The sequence below is a fragment of the Meleagris gallopavo genome, chromosome Z (genome assembly GCF_905368555.1).
Source record: "Meleagris gallopavo chromosome Z, MGAL_WU_HG_1.1, whole genome shotgun sequence".
Classification (NCBI taxonomy): domain Eukaryota; kingdom Metazoa; phylum Chordata; class Aves; order Galliformes; family Phasianidae; genus Meleagris; species Meleagris gallopavo.
The window spans coordinates 73328643-73343412 of NC_139435.1; the positions used below are offsets into that span (position 1 = coordinate 73328643).

A 14770-nucleotide genomic window follows, 5' to 3' on the forward strand; every position below is an offset into this window, starting at 1 on the left:
TATCCTTGGCATTTGATTCTTGACTAATTATCTGTGCCAAAGTGTCCTGTTCTAAAAATTAAGAGAAATCACATTTCTTTCCTCCAGAAGTACAATCAGTGAAGGACAACAACATCCTGCTGTGGAACATTGATTGCATCAGCAGTTCTGCTTTCTAGCACACAAAGAACAAAGAATGCAACCGAATCAATCTGATTGCAAGGAGATACAACTGTTTGAGTAAATATCATGCTAAATGCAGTATTATTAAAAATTACCATGCACCACCTTTGTTAAACATTAGTATGCTTAGAACAGATAGAAAAGTAATGCTGGAAGTATTACTGAGAGCTGACAAATGGCTCTGGTGTTAAATTAACTAGACGAAAAATATATTTTTCTTTTGAATACCTTGGGAAAAAATCTACTGCAATTTAACACTGAAGATTAAACAGTCAAGGTTACAATTTTAGAAGCTTATTGGTCTGAAGGCATATAACGATTTTCTGAGGAAATGAATGATTAAAAACAGAAAGATAGGTACTTCTGCACGAATATTTAATCTGAAATCTCACTGTCTAATTTCAGGCAATGCTGCATCTCTATGATTTTAAATATGACCTGCAAAGGTTATATTGTTCTTTCTGAAACACAGTGAAGAATTGCTTTCATTAGATGACTCTTACTTAACGTCAATCATTTGCAAGGTCATACATATGCTAATGCATGCCTAGAAGGATGCAGTCCAGCCTGAGGACTGACAGTAAGGTCACAAAGAAAAACATTTTGTACAATTCTTAGGTCAAAGTAATTAAAATAAGAGACAAAATTATCAAAGCTACCAGAAACAAGCCTGAAGTAGCAGATGGACAACACATTTGTTCTCCACCAGTGTGTCACGTTCACCACAATGAGTCTGGAGGCTGGACGGGGCAATGTTTTATAAGCCCGTCTTTAAGCTTCACCCTCAGATGTACTCAAATAGTAAATTCAAAACAAATCATTGAACACTGTGACACAACTGATTATTAACTAAGTACTTTCCATGCCCTTCAACACTCTCCTCCTGTGTTGGAAAAAGGAAACCATTTCATCTCTTTGAACATCATGTCCTATACTAGTCCTCAAAAGCAGCAGAATACAAGTCAAAAAAGGAAAATGCCTCCAGCCAAACTCCGCAGCTCCCCTCAAACTACATCAAGCTGCATGCAAGAGGACGAAAACATTTCTTGTTCCTTTCACATCAGTTCCTTCACTTTAGCACCTACACAATCAGCTAGGCAAACACTGCCTTCTGACTTTCTGTTGGTTTGTTTCATTTCAAAACAGCCCAACAGCATGAGACAGCTAATACGCAACAAACCAATGGGGGGAGAGAAAAAAGGCAGCATTGGTTCTTGCAAGACTACTTCTTGCAAGCAAACACTAGGTACTTATGTGTCCTGAGTTCAGCTGAGACAGTGTCAATAACACAGTGATGTTTTGGTAATGGGCATGCATGCCCAGGACTGGGCCACCTGGTGGAAGAGCTGGCATCATTATGGTCTGGTAGCAGGGGGCAGGGCAGAGCCAGGACAGTTGGACTGAATAAAGTAAGGGGTTATTCCATATCCCTCGCCACCACAGGAAAGGCTGTAAAGCGGTGGGGAGCGGGAAAGGGACCAGCCAGGCACCAGTCAATGGACTTGTGTTGCTAGCAGGGCATTGGACAGCAGGTAGTTGTTAGCTGGGCATGGGTCAGTGGGTGGGGAGTAGTTGTACTTTGTTTGTTTTACACATATATATATAAAATATTTTTATAATATTAAGTATTTTATAATATTATAAAATATATTTTAGTACGTAGTATAGTTAGTATATATAATATACAGCATATTAATATATAGTGTACATATAATAGTATATCATGCAGTGTACACACAGTTATTATTGCATTTTCCTTCATTACCTTTTCTGTTTTAGTAAACAGTTTTTATCTCATTTCACAAGTTCTATTTTGCTTCCAGTTCTCTCCCTCATCCCACAAGGAGGGATGAGTGGGCAAATGACTGTGTGGTGCTTAGGTACCTGTCAGGTTAAACTACAACATTAAACAAGGGTTTAATTGTGGGGTTTTTTTTTCTTTTTTTCAGTAACTCTCATGTTTGTAAATAAATAAATAAATAAAATAAAATTGACCAGCTATTCTAAAGTCAATAATTAGACAATGACTTAAGTCCTACTAAAAAAAAAAAAAAAAAAAAAGAATTAAAAAAAAGAAAAAAAAAGAAAGCATTAAAGGGTTAGAAAAACCTGGATAATTTATCACCAGTTACTCAGTCAGTACCTGTTCCCAAACACAGATCTGCATGGCTCAAGTGCCTTACGAGAGAATGAGATCACTGAACTCCAACTTGAACTGGCACATTATTATACGTAAGCCACAAGCTTTTAAGACAATTAACTAAACATCTTTATCCGTTTGTGCTCTACTGCACAATAGCCAGAAGACTGGCACTTTCAAAGAGTGTGCCTCACAGCTCTCTTGCTCTGTCACTGATCCTAAGGAAGAAACAATCAGAGATACAAGGATGAAAGAAACCACAACTTCTGCTGCTTTGCTGGAGTGACAGGATGCAAATGTTTACCTTTTCTACAAATTAAAAACATGGGAACACCCATTCTGAAATGGGCATGCATAATATAGTTGTGCCTTGGGCCATAATAACTAAGTTTTCCTCTAACTAGCAGGACTGACACCCTCCTGATGATAACAGCAGTTCACAATGCTGTCACCTATCTGATTACAGCTGCCAAGACATACTTTTATGACCTAAGACAAACTACGCTCAATGCAGACAAAAGCTTCCCACAAAAATGCATTTGAAACATCAAGCAAGTAAGATAAATCAGACAGGGACACATTTTATTTACATGCCAACTCTTGTTTCTCAGAGGACATAGCAACATAGGATACTTGGAATTCCAATACATAAGTGCCAGCAGCCACACACTGCCTTTACAGTTACTTCGTTAACGCAAAACAGCTGGCATGAGAAGTGGCAGCTGCCATGTCGGAATTTCTCTGACGAAATTAAATTGATTTTTGTGAACGAGCCTTTCATTAACTCCATCAGGTTTAACAACACACAGTCTCCTAACAGTAATAAAATTATCCAACTTAAAACACTCTGAGATTTTATAAACATGAAGGAGTTTGAGTGCAGAAAATTATAATTATCTCCTTTCAGTTGTAATCCACTTTCTCTCCACTCACAGAGGGTGTTCCTCCCTCTCAGGGGTTAGTGGCAGTTTCTAAACAACCAAGTAGTGTTCTGCTGGTCCAGGCTCCTGAAAAGGAGCTGTGAGAAAGCCAGATTACTGACAGAGGTGCTATAAATGACAAAAATAGGATGGCAGACATGTTTGCTAGTCTAGTTGGGGTCAGCAAGGATTGTCCATCCACCACTGGTGGCACTGTGGGAGCTGGCAATGCAGCAGCTGGCAGGACGATTGCTGGGTGCTGAGGAGGATGACCCTTCACCATTTCATTGAACTCATGGCTTCCAGGCCAGCAGGAGGCTCCTCAGGAGTCTCACTGAGGTGAAGAGTACCTCAACTGTTAGTCTACCAGAGCACTAAAGCCCAGCTAGCTTCTGGTGCACCAGCAAGTAATAAAGGCTTTCCACTTTCAAGTACTGTACAACCTGCTCACAGTGTTTCTGCATCTTCTCACAATGCCCAAATAATCTTACCCAACAGAGGGGCCACGACACTTCAGGTAAGGAAATTAAAGCATACTTGCAGTGACAACCCCTGAATTGCAAAAAACTCTGGAAATGATAGCTTTTAGTATGCTAATCTGCAAAATCCTGGTCTTTGTCAGAGTACATTCATTTGTTCAGCCCACACAACTCTAAATTCCTTGGGTTTTAAATCCTTTTTGCTTCGTACTCCAAAATTGCAGAGGACTGGAAATATTATTAGTGCAAATTGTCCAACAAGAGAAAACAAATGCTAAGTGCCTAGATTTATATTTACTCGAGCTTACGACTATTAAAAATAATCTCTAACATGACGACCCTCTACTTTGTTATGCCATCAAAATAAAATAAACACCTATGAACAATCTAATGCACTCCAAAGATTAGGATATAATCTTGCAGTCCTGGCATAGCCATAATACTTGGTAATATAAATCCCATTCAGTTTCCATTAAGTTAATTGCTGGTTTATACCACCAGGAGATCATGGTCAGAGACTACCTTAGCATTAACAGTAACAAAAATCTTCTGTCCTACAGTTTGTTACATATTTAATCATTTTGTCATTTCTTTTCAATGCACTACAGCATATTTTATTGTATCAAAGACAGTCTTTGCTGCATACTTTTAGTATTTTCACCTTGTTAAGCTGCCTTGCAAGTCCAATTTACTTTTAAATACTTACTGTATTAATGGAAAAATTAGTCTTTTTAAAATAACAATAAGAAAGAAGCCAAACAGCTGTTTAGTTGTAACAGATGTTACTGCCAGACACTCTCATCTGTCACAAATACAGAGATAGACAACTCAAGGTGATTCTAAATTGCCTTTCATATACACTGGTACCAGTAGGACTAGTTGCACATCTTTTCAGACATGCATCCCTATTTCCTAGCGTTGCAACACCTGCTTTCAAATGCATGCACAATTCCTTACAAGAGATACTTATGACTAAACCCAAGGCTCTTCCTAATGATTTGGCATGATCTGCACATTTATAAACAATCATTTTTGCTCCACCCTCCAGATCCTTGAAGTCAGTGATAGTCCTTTGGCTTCCACTAGTTCCATATCAAATCCCTGACAAGGCTGTAGCCTTGGGCCAGTGACACCACCCATCCCAGCTCCCACCCTTTCCAGGTAGCTGATAATCTGGGGCACTAGAGATACTTTTTATCTTCACTGCGCCTTCCCAGCAGTCAGAGATAATCTCTTTTGCTGGCATCAAAGGACAGGCTCACACACTGCATCATGCATTTCATAAAGGAGCACACTGCAGAGACACCAGCTTAGTGTCAGGCCACTCCAAATCCACATGATGTGCACTGGCAGCATGGTTCTGTGCAGGACAGCTGAACACCTGCCTAGCAGTGAACGTTAAGATCCCATCACCTGTGGAGCTGCTCACTCCTGCTCCTCTGCTGGACAAGTACAACATGGTGCTGGCAAATCCCTATCCTGCTTTGGCACTGCTCTCCAGTGTGAACACTTAGCATGGCCAGCATCCATCCAAATCAAACAGCTCAACTTAAACTTCTATAGCAACGTGTGACCACATTCATCTTCATCTGAATATAAGTACTTTCCAGAAGTAATTTGTTCTCTTTTTCCCTCACTAAAAAGCGTAACAAGCATCACTCAGTACTGCAGTGTCTTAGGTGGAAGAGACTCTCAGATATAACTGTGCTCAGCAGTGCACAGACATGCACTGACAGCCCTGACCCAGAAGCCTAGTCTGAGAAGCAACTCATTTTGTACCAATAGCTTCAGTTTTCCACTAACACACCATAATACGGAGAGCTGCTCTTGGGGAAACTCAAGAGGAAAGTTGCCAATGGATTGTATTTAAACCAAAATAAACCCTGTGTATTTCAGAGAAAAATACCTGCAAGAAGATTCGCGTTCTAATTTCTAACTGAGAAATGTTCTTGATTGTCCCTACAGTCAGAGCCTACAAGCTCTGGAGTACTGTAATAACATGACTGTTTTTGGAAGCATGAGTGTATGTGATGGAATACATCACCTCCTTCAGGGTTTGATAATTAAGAAAGTCATGCATCTCAACCTTCAGACCAAACTCACTGCTATCGAGCACTGCATCTGAGAACACTGTGATCCCAGAACATGTACAAACCCCACTGACAACAATGGATGAAGAAGGAGAACAAGCTTTTCTAAAAACAGGTCATCACGCACTCCTCACTCAGTTTCCCAAACATAACTGTTTAAAACATACAAATGATACCGTGTAGGGTATTTTTGTGAAGAGATTTAAATTACTATAGATTAAACAGGATTGAAATAGATGTCAGGATTTCAAACATGATTGAAGCTTTACAGAAATACTGCTGCCAGGATGTAAGAGGCCCCATGTTTTGGACCAAAATAGGTGAGTGCCTTGTCACTTGCAATGAATTTGGAAGGCCTCCCCTCTAATACTTCATTACTTTCTTTTGACTAAATAAACTTTCTATAAAGCCATTTAAAATAAATAACAGGACACGCAGAAGAAGCAAGCAGACAGAGTCACAGGTGTGGCTCTTGCACTGCACACAGCTCCAGGACCGACTTGTGGGTGTTACACTGAGGTGATTCTCACAAATACATGTGGTTGAAATCGCTCCAATGCAGCAGCACCTTCTTCCTGGAGCACTGATTTCCTACAGGCAGGAAGACACACAGGCAGAGCTGTGCTCCCTTGCGCCCCACCAGGAAAGGAAGCTGCCATTTCAAAAGTCTGAATCAATATAACAATATCTCAGCAATATTCCAACCTTTCCCTTCAAAGAGCACTGGTTTTTAGCATGAGCCTTGATGAAAATTAGGGCTCCCTGCAATTGCCCTTGAACTTTGTTACATGTTCAGATATCGAATGTTTCCATTGGGTTTATGGGCTCGTGTATACAACTGAACTGTATTCAAGAGAACAGGATCAGGGATCCTCTATGAACAGTCTTAATACAATACTTTTTGAACTGAAAATGAACAAGCCAGTAGTAAATTCCCTGGTAAATTGGGGGAAAAAAAATATATATATACATATATATATGTGTGTGTAAAGCTATGGCACCTATGGGTAGCAAAGTCTCATCTGTTGAGTTGTACATACTTTCCACATATACATTAACTACACGGGTAATATACAGGAAGCCATACTTAACTGTTACAGCTGTTTCCCTATGCAGCAGGATGGCCACTACAGTGATGTCTCTGCAATATTAGTTACCAAGTGGCTGAACAGCTGTAGCAAGTACTATAGCTGATTTTGAACTTGACAAGGTAGAAAACAACGCCAACAAAAATATACATATCTGAATGTGCTGAAACAACCAGTAGGAGCACAAGAAAATAAAGAACGTATCAAATATATTAAAAGCATCTTCTAATGTTTCCTTTCTTTGTCTAATTTCTTTAAACTCCTCCCATGCCAACCATCTCTAATTCATCAGTAATTCAACTTACAGACTTGGATTTATATAATTGAATCTTAATTTCTTAAATAGAAGGGATGATTTAATGCCTACAGTCTAAGTTCAGCCAGTATACTGCCATAAAGAGTTACCAGTGAACTGACTACCATGATACAAACTGCTCAATGTAGCCTGACAGCCAGATTAGGAAACTCATGGAACAAGTAGTAAAGCATAAATCCCCATTTATGGGTGTATTTTCAAATGCATTAAGTTACTAGAGCAAGAAGTCATATTTTCAAGTGATAACAAACTGATTTCTGGTTCAGTATGACTTCTTTTTCCTAAAGACTGCTTTTTTTAAGTGGTACAGTAAACAACATTCCTTTTGAAGCAACCCATTCTGACTAGTTTAATGTGTTGCTTAGAATAGGTAGAAGAGAAAATGAACTACTGCTCTTAAAACTGTAATAATGGAAAAGCCAGAGGTTGCATCTTTGATGCTAGTATTGAAATGATGATATAAAAAACAGTCCATAAATTGCTCTTTTGCAAAGCTTTTGGAAAGGCTGCAAGAATGACCATCACCTTCTGCTGAGCAAAAGACAGATCATTCCCTGCAGTATGTTTTGTAGATTACAGACAAATGGAAAAAAAAAAAAAAAAAAAAAAAAAAAAAGCATTTTGTCCTTGAAAGCTGATAAGTAGCCTTTGATAGGCATTCCCATATCTTCAGCCTTTTGCTGCTGGAGAAACAGCATCATGAGACTCTGCAGCTACGTATGCGCTCTTCCACTTCATTCTGTTCTTATAATGCTGCACGTAAATAGAAGGGAATATGGCCTTAAATAAATAAATAAATAAATGGAAAGTCTTCCTACTCTAGTTAGATGACCCCGAAAACATATGAAGCAGTCACAAGATCTTTCTTCAGAATAAGGAGATCTGCTTGTTCTTGTTTTTCTATTCTATTTTGCCTTTTGCACTCCATTCCCCCAAGCTAGGCCTGCTATTTTTGGACTAAAGAAACACCCATCTACTGGTTTTAAAATCCTTTGTTGAGGATGATGACTATATCCCCTGGCTTACTGTACCAATTATTGGTACCTGTCACAATTACAAGATTAACTGTGCCTCTGTTTCTTCCATTAAAATATTTTCTTGCCTTTGAAAAGCTGTAGAAGAAATCACTTAGCTATTAATCCTTCTGGATACACCTGGAAAATGAAATTTTTATTTAGATCACTTGTTCTCTTTTGGGCCTGGTTTACATATATTGAACATACACTGATGTACTTCTATGATGAACTCTTTTGTTGCCTTCAGCATTTGATCAAACAATAAACCTGATGTCTACTGCTAATATCAGGCATTAAAAAATGATAATTCTATTAAAGATTGAATCTGTTTTTATTTAGAAGTTGATTTTGAGATGTAAACACAACAAAAGACTAACCTAACATTTACAGTTAATCTGCACTCAGTTTGAAAAAAAAAAAAAAAAAAAAAATGAAGACTGGAAACTGAATAATTCAGCCTTTTATAGCACGGATTCAAGATGAGAATGAATCGTACTGAATCACTGTTGTGTTGTACATTTAAACAGCTAACTTTTATCGTGACTGAAGAAATCTGACTGCAAGTAGCGTATGTTAGTTTCAGCAGGACAGGAGAAGGTAAAGAACAGCAGTAATTTACAGTATCACCAATGCACAAACATTTTATCTGCTGTCAGTAACTAGACTCATCGGCTACAAAAAATAAAAATGATATATCTTTGCTTCTGAACTTCTGGGACAGAAAAAGTTGTGTGTGTGTTTTTTTAATATTTAGCTTTAAATCTAAGAATTCGCAGTGCTGTGAGTACTGTGTCCAGTTCTGGGCTCCTCAGTTCAAGGATGCCAGGGATCTTGTAGAGATAATCTAACGGAAAGCTACAAAGATGGTCAGGGTCTGGAGCACCTCTAGTAAAAGGATAAGTAACCTGGGACTGTTCAGCCTAAAGAAGGGAAGACTGAGAGGAGATCTAAGCACTGCTTATGAACATTTAAAGTGCCAAAGTCATGTGGAAGGGGACAGGCTCACTTCAGTGGCATGCAGCAAGAGCACAAAGGGCAACGGGTAGGAGTTGGAACAGAGGGAGTTCCATACAATCATGAAGAAGAAATTCTTTACTGTGAGGGTGACAGCACTCTGGCTACTCAGAGAGACGGTGAAGTCTCCTTCTACAGAGATATTCAAAACCCATATGGATGTTTTCCTATGCAGCCTACTATAAGGAACGTTCTTTAGCAGGGGGTTGTACTGGATGATCTCCAGCGGTTTCTTCCAACCCCTGTGATTATGTGATTCCACTTTCACATGGTGATGGATTTCTTTGTTTTGGTTTGGTTTTGTTAAATCAAAGGAAAAAAAAAAAAAACAAACACAGCAGAGGCTGATAGGGGAAAAAAATGCTGACTAAACAACTTAGTCCAAAGCGACTTCACTGCCAGGTGTTAGAGAGAGGTACAAACAGAACTGAAAATGGTGCCAGAAACGTGGTCTCTGCGGAGGCAGAAAATCCAGCTCTGTTTTCAGTTCTGCTGCTGTAAATCCACACTAACTCTGGGCATGTGATATGAGCCATTATGGACATACAACAGTGTAATGTGGGCAAACGTGGCACATGTCATCCTGATACACAGGGTATGTTACAGCCCTGTATGCATTCGGAAGGCAAGCTTTTGTGGGCCTTTTTTTTTATGCAGAGAAAAAGAAAAACAGCAACTACACTCTATGTAACCTAGGAGAACACAAATCTCACGTAAGAGGTAACTTTTCTAAAAGTGTAAAGCATTTTTGTCAGAGTTTTCAAAGATGAATGCTATGCACAGTAACACAAATTCTTGAGAAACAGAAAAACTGTATTTTAACTGCTACAATTAACTGGCATGCATAGAGGTATTTCAGTAACAAGTATAAAGGACTGCGAAAAGTAATCTGCTTACACAGTTCATGATTTACCTACAAAAGCAATGTGTCATAAGCGTTCTTGATCACGAGTCTCACAGATATTATAAACACCAACCTATATTGAGTAAGCACTAATAAGAAATTAGGTTTCCATTATGAAGTTCACATACGATAGGCAGCAATATATCAATGCTGGCAATAAACAAGCAGATATTTACACATGTAATGTAATCTTCCCTGCAAATGAGACTTAAAAACAGAAGTAATAAAAAAACAAGAGTGCCTGACTTGTAGTACACAGTGACACTTCAGTGTTTTCACCACCTTTTCCTCTCAAACTCTGCAGGCATGTTACTCTGGAGCCCTGGCATCCCAGCTGCACTCTGTGCATGAGGGCTGTCCACCATGATTATCGCAGCCACATTCTTGCCCTTGTGGTTGACCTTAAACTGCAATCCTGGAAAATACCTTGCTCATCAACCCAAAGTGTCACTTGCTATAATTAGCATTCTGCGAGCTAACAATACAGCCATTAAGGCACTGGGATAGACACATGCCCTGTCTTAGTTCAGCGAACATCAAGTGATCTGTCAGATGATCATGAAAGTAGTGAGGTCTTTACTTAAAACAACACAGGAAGGTGAGCTCATCTGCCTTAACACATGTAAACTGTCTCTCCCTGGAAAAACAGATAAAGATGCACTTTCGTGTTACTTTCCTCACCAAGAAATGCAGTGCTTCCAAGTCTCTCCCTATTCACAGGACAGGCTGCGAGGGCATAAATCCGACTTTGAATGGAACAAAGTCTAAAAATCTTGCTGCCATTCAGTAGCAAGGCTACCTGCTGAGAAACCACAACTTCACAGTAACGACATTAATTGCAGCCACCTGCCCTCTCATCAAAGACACTGGAAATAGTATAAGAATTTTAAATTTCCATTCTGTCATGTTACAGCTTTGATCTGACTACTAAGTCCTATCTCTATGGTATCACTCTGGCTTGGATGGCCAGGAAACAATACAGAAATACAAAAACAATTTGTGCAAAGCTTTCCATAAAAATACTACATAGCAGTAGCATGAGTGATTTTCAGAACTGTTCACCACCACTTGATTTTGTTCATGTAAATTTCCCTGTCACGAGAAAAAGAAAAAAAGCACCAAACTGTTTACTGTTTCCTATTTTTTGCTAAATGTATCAAAACATATTACAGCTCTACACATTCTGTCAAGCACAACAGCAAATACTTCAATGGTAACATCTACTTATACTATTACATATATTATTACATACTGTTTATATTATGTAGTAATATAATAATAAACAATAATATATATTATTTATATTTTTATATATAATAAATTGTAACATCTATTTTCTGAATCATTTTCTGTACGTAAAATAGTCCATTCTTAACAAATAAAGATTTCCTCTACTTAAAACTGAGAAAGAAAAAAAAGAAAGAAAGAAAGAAAGAAAGAACAGATGAAATAAATGTATTTTATTAGTGTAAACTAAACTTTAACTATGGAGCAAATCAGAGCCATTAAGCTCTCAGGGGACATCCCCTGGAACCACAGCCCCTGCACAAATAGATTTAGTGGCCATATTTGCCCTTTCCCATGACAAATGGCATTTATATCTGTCTACAGCTATGCCAAAGAGGACGTTTCACTTTAGGCAGCAGAGTGCTGAGAGCATTCCCACGTGTGGGGTCTGGAGTTTCTCATATGGAAGTTGTGGAGTTTTTTAAATGCACTACTATACAGGCTATGAATATACTAGTCTTCGGTAGACTAATTAGTAACTGGAAGCTAGAGCCATTACCATTCATTTGGCAAAAGTGCTTACCTAATACCTCAAAGAAAACTAGAAGGCAGATCACACAAAATTGAGTGTGAAATGATTACGAGTGACACAAGTAACTAATTCCCAAAGCCAAAATATATCTCTACTAGTGTTTTTTAAATGTAAAAATAACAAATTGTCATGTTTGAAGGAGCACGACCTTTGACAGGACTCCACTGATAATAGTTAGTTATGCTTGAGATACATCAATCTAACACTCACTTCCATATTTACCTTGTTTTAGTTGTGTTTTGCTTTACTTTTAAGAAGTGATTGATCATGCAGCTTACTATCCCAACAATAACAGTAACTCTAGGTGCACCAACTTCAATTTAGTGTGGAAAATTCATTACTGGTTTGCTACCAGCTTGAAAAAAAAAGTCAGTTTTGTTTGCAACCGTGGAGTTCAGTGTCCCTGATTCCACAAATAAGTTTCTTTGCAGTATCACAGAGATGCAGAAAGGGCTCAGTTCCTGCTCAAAAATTTTCACTGTGACATGCACAAGTTCTGTATGTTTGAATGCGCACCTTTTTAAAATTAACATAATGACACTTCATTGCTACTTTATAATAATAAAACCCAGTGATATGCAAAACAGTGACAGCAATGGATGCTGAAGTTACTCAGAGCCTCTTCACAAGTGAAAATTGGGAAATTCTTAAGTAGATGTTCATGAATTCCTGTGCTATGTTTCTGTGGAGAGAAAACAGGAACAGAAGAATGCAAGAGAAAAGAGGAGAAGTTCTGCAAAAGACAGTCGCACTGGAGATAAGAACATGTTTATTAAAATATAACTGCTATAGCTTGTTTCAATACCTAGAGTGCTTTACCAACCTCCACGGCAGGGAATATTTTGAAACTACATTACTGTTAATCTGGCTTTTTTCTTAATTTATTGCAAGTCAAGTAAAACCACAAGGCATAACATCCACAAGTAACCTGGCAGTTGGCATGCAATTTAGCTGCTGATTTAAATCAGTTAGCTGGTAACTACACAAATAACTCCCCTACCTTGTTTCCAAAATTGGCAGACATGATAAGAAAGAGGAAAAACAAAATGGTCAACAAACAACAAAGCAATAGTAATGACTTAAATATGCTGAAGAAAATCTTCCTGTCTACATTAGCAGAAATTTATCACACGATCTGCTCCAGCTGTTAAGTCTTTCAGAAAGAATCATCATTTCTCCTTAAAATTAGCTCTCATGTTCCTAGATAATTCTATCCAATCAAAAGTTCGTTACCATTTTTGTTAAAGTTATGCTCAAAAAAACTCATTCTCAAGGTGGCAGAACTGATTCTGCACCTACACTGAAGACTGTGAGAAGGGGAGGTTAGAAAAAAAATCACATGAAACGAACAATCTAGCTCTCAAATGCAATTCTTCTGATGTTTAAGAGAAGAAGGAAATGTTATATTATTGCAACTTATCACTCTTCCCCTTGATTTTGCCAGCTTCCAGAAAGACATATTTCCTTTCTATTTTCTTTAAACGGGACAATAAAACTCAGGAATGAAAAAAAAAGAAAAAACCACAGCAAGAACACACACACACACACACACACACACACAAATACATTCATTGAACTTTTACACTGCTATTTTACTCTTAGTAAATTCCTACTCATACACAAATAAACAAATGCAAATATCAATGCAGAATACCTGTTAAATATATTGCATGGCATCTGTCCCCTGCGTTTTAGCCAACATATCCGAAGTTATACCAAAACACTTAAGTCAAACTGCAATTCTACTGTAACCAGTGCAGCATAAAGTTCTCTTCGCAGTTCCTTCAGATTAAAAGGCAAGGTGTTCCTGACAATCAGTGATAGTGCTACACTGACAGAACTTCAAATATTCAGTACCCAGAAGTTCCATCCCATTTCATGTTTAGATCCCCCAAAATAAAAACTGAGGAAGTAAAACAAGAGATTAAGATAGAAAGAAAAGAAAGAAAAAAAAACAGAATAAGCTTACCTTTCACAAGCTCGGACAGTCCACGCAGCAATTATCCACAATGAGATACTAAAAACCAACAGTACTGTTCCTGGACATATTGTCATTAGAGTCTTCATAACAAAACGAGTATTGAAGTTTATCTTATTTAATGCTCCAATGCTTCTAGATGAGGCATCAGTGAAAAGTTTGCTATGCAAAAGCATAACTCTGGCGATAAGATATAGTCTTAAGAACATTGGTATAGATAAAATAATATCCACATCAGCTGTTGCTGTGGATGGAGCGTAAGAAAAGGCAAGTCGAGCTGTCCATGTGAACGTATAGTTCCCAGGTATGGGATGTATAGCACACACCAGTATTTCCAAGCAGATAAAGAAAATACGCTCATAAGTCATGGCTATTCTCCAGTCATCTGCTCCATTGTCCACCATGAACAACTGAAATAATAAAATATAAAGTTAAATTTAGTATGTCATTAACAAACCATTTGTATAATTCCATTCTAAAACACCACAGCATTCAGAGCTACCAATGACTACTAAAAAGAAAATAAATATGCCATTTCAACAAATCATATTACTACACTGCTATGAAGTGAAACATAACTTTGGTTACACCAAAAATATTTTTTCACCGTTTTTAAAGTTGTATATTTTCATACATTAAAAAACTGTATTTTGACACACAATTTCCTAAAAGTTCCTCACTGTTTTTCATTCCTCATAAAACAAAACTCTGAATCAACTAAACTTCAAAATCAATTGCTACTCAAAGCTCATAAACTTGAGAAAAAACGAAGAAGGTATTTTCAGAGTGGAGAGGTAAATAACAAACTGAACATTCTAAGGCTAAGCTCTCTCTCGAATATAGC

At 37.9% G+C, this 14770-nt stretch overlaps 1 protein-coding gene across 2 annotated transcripts in view; it reads right to left on the bottom strand.

Annotated features, from left to right (window-relative positions):
- Positions 1 to 14770, bottom strand: part of KCNN2 (potassium calcium-activated channel subfamily N member 2) — a 71469-nt gene that overhangs the window by 35740 nt on the left and 20959 nt on the right. For both annotated transcript variants that reach the window (XM_085213053.1, XM_085213052.1), the window contains one exon: positions 13918 to 14336. In XM_085213053.1, the coding sequence (XP_085069179.1) occupies positions 13918 to 14336 (419 nt within the window). The remainder of the gene's footprint in view (positions 1 to 13917; positions 14337 to 14770) is intronic.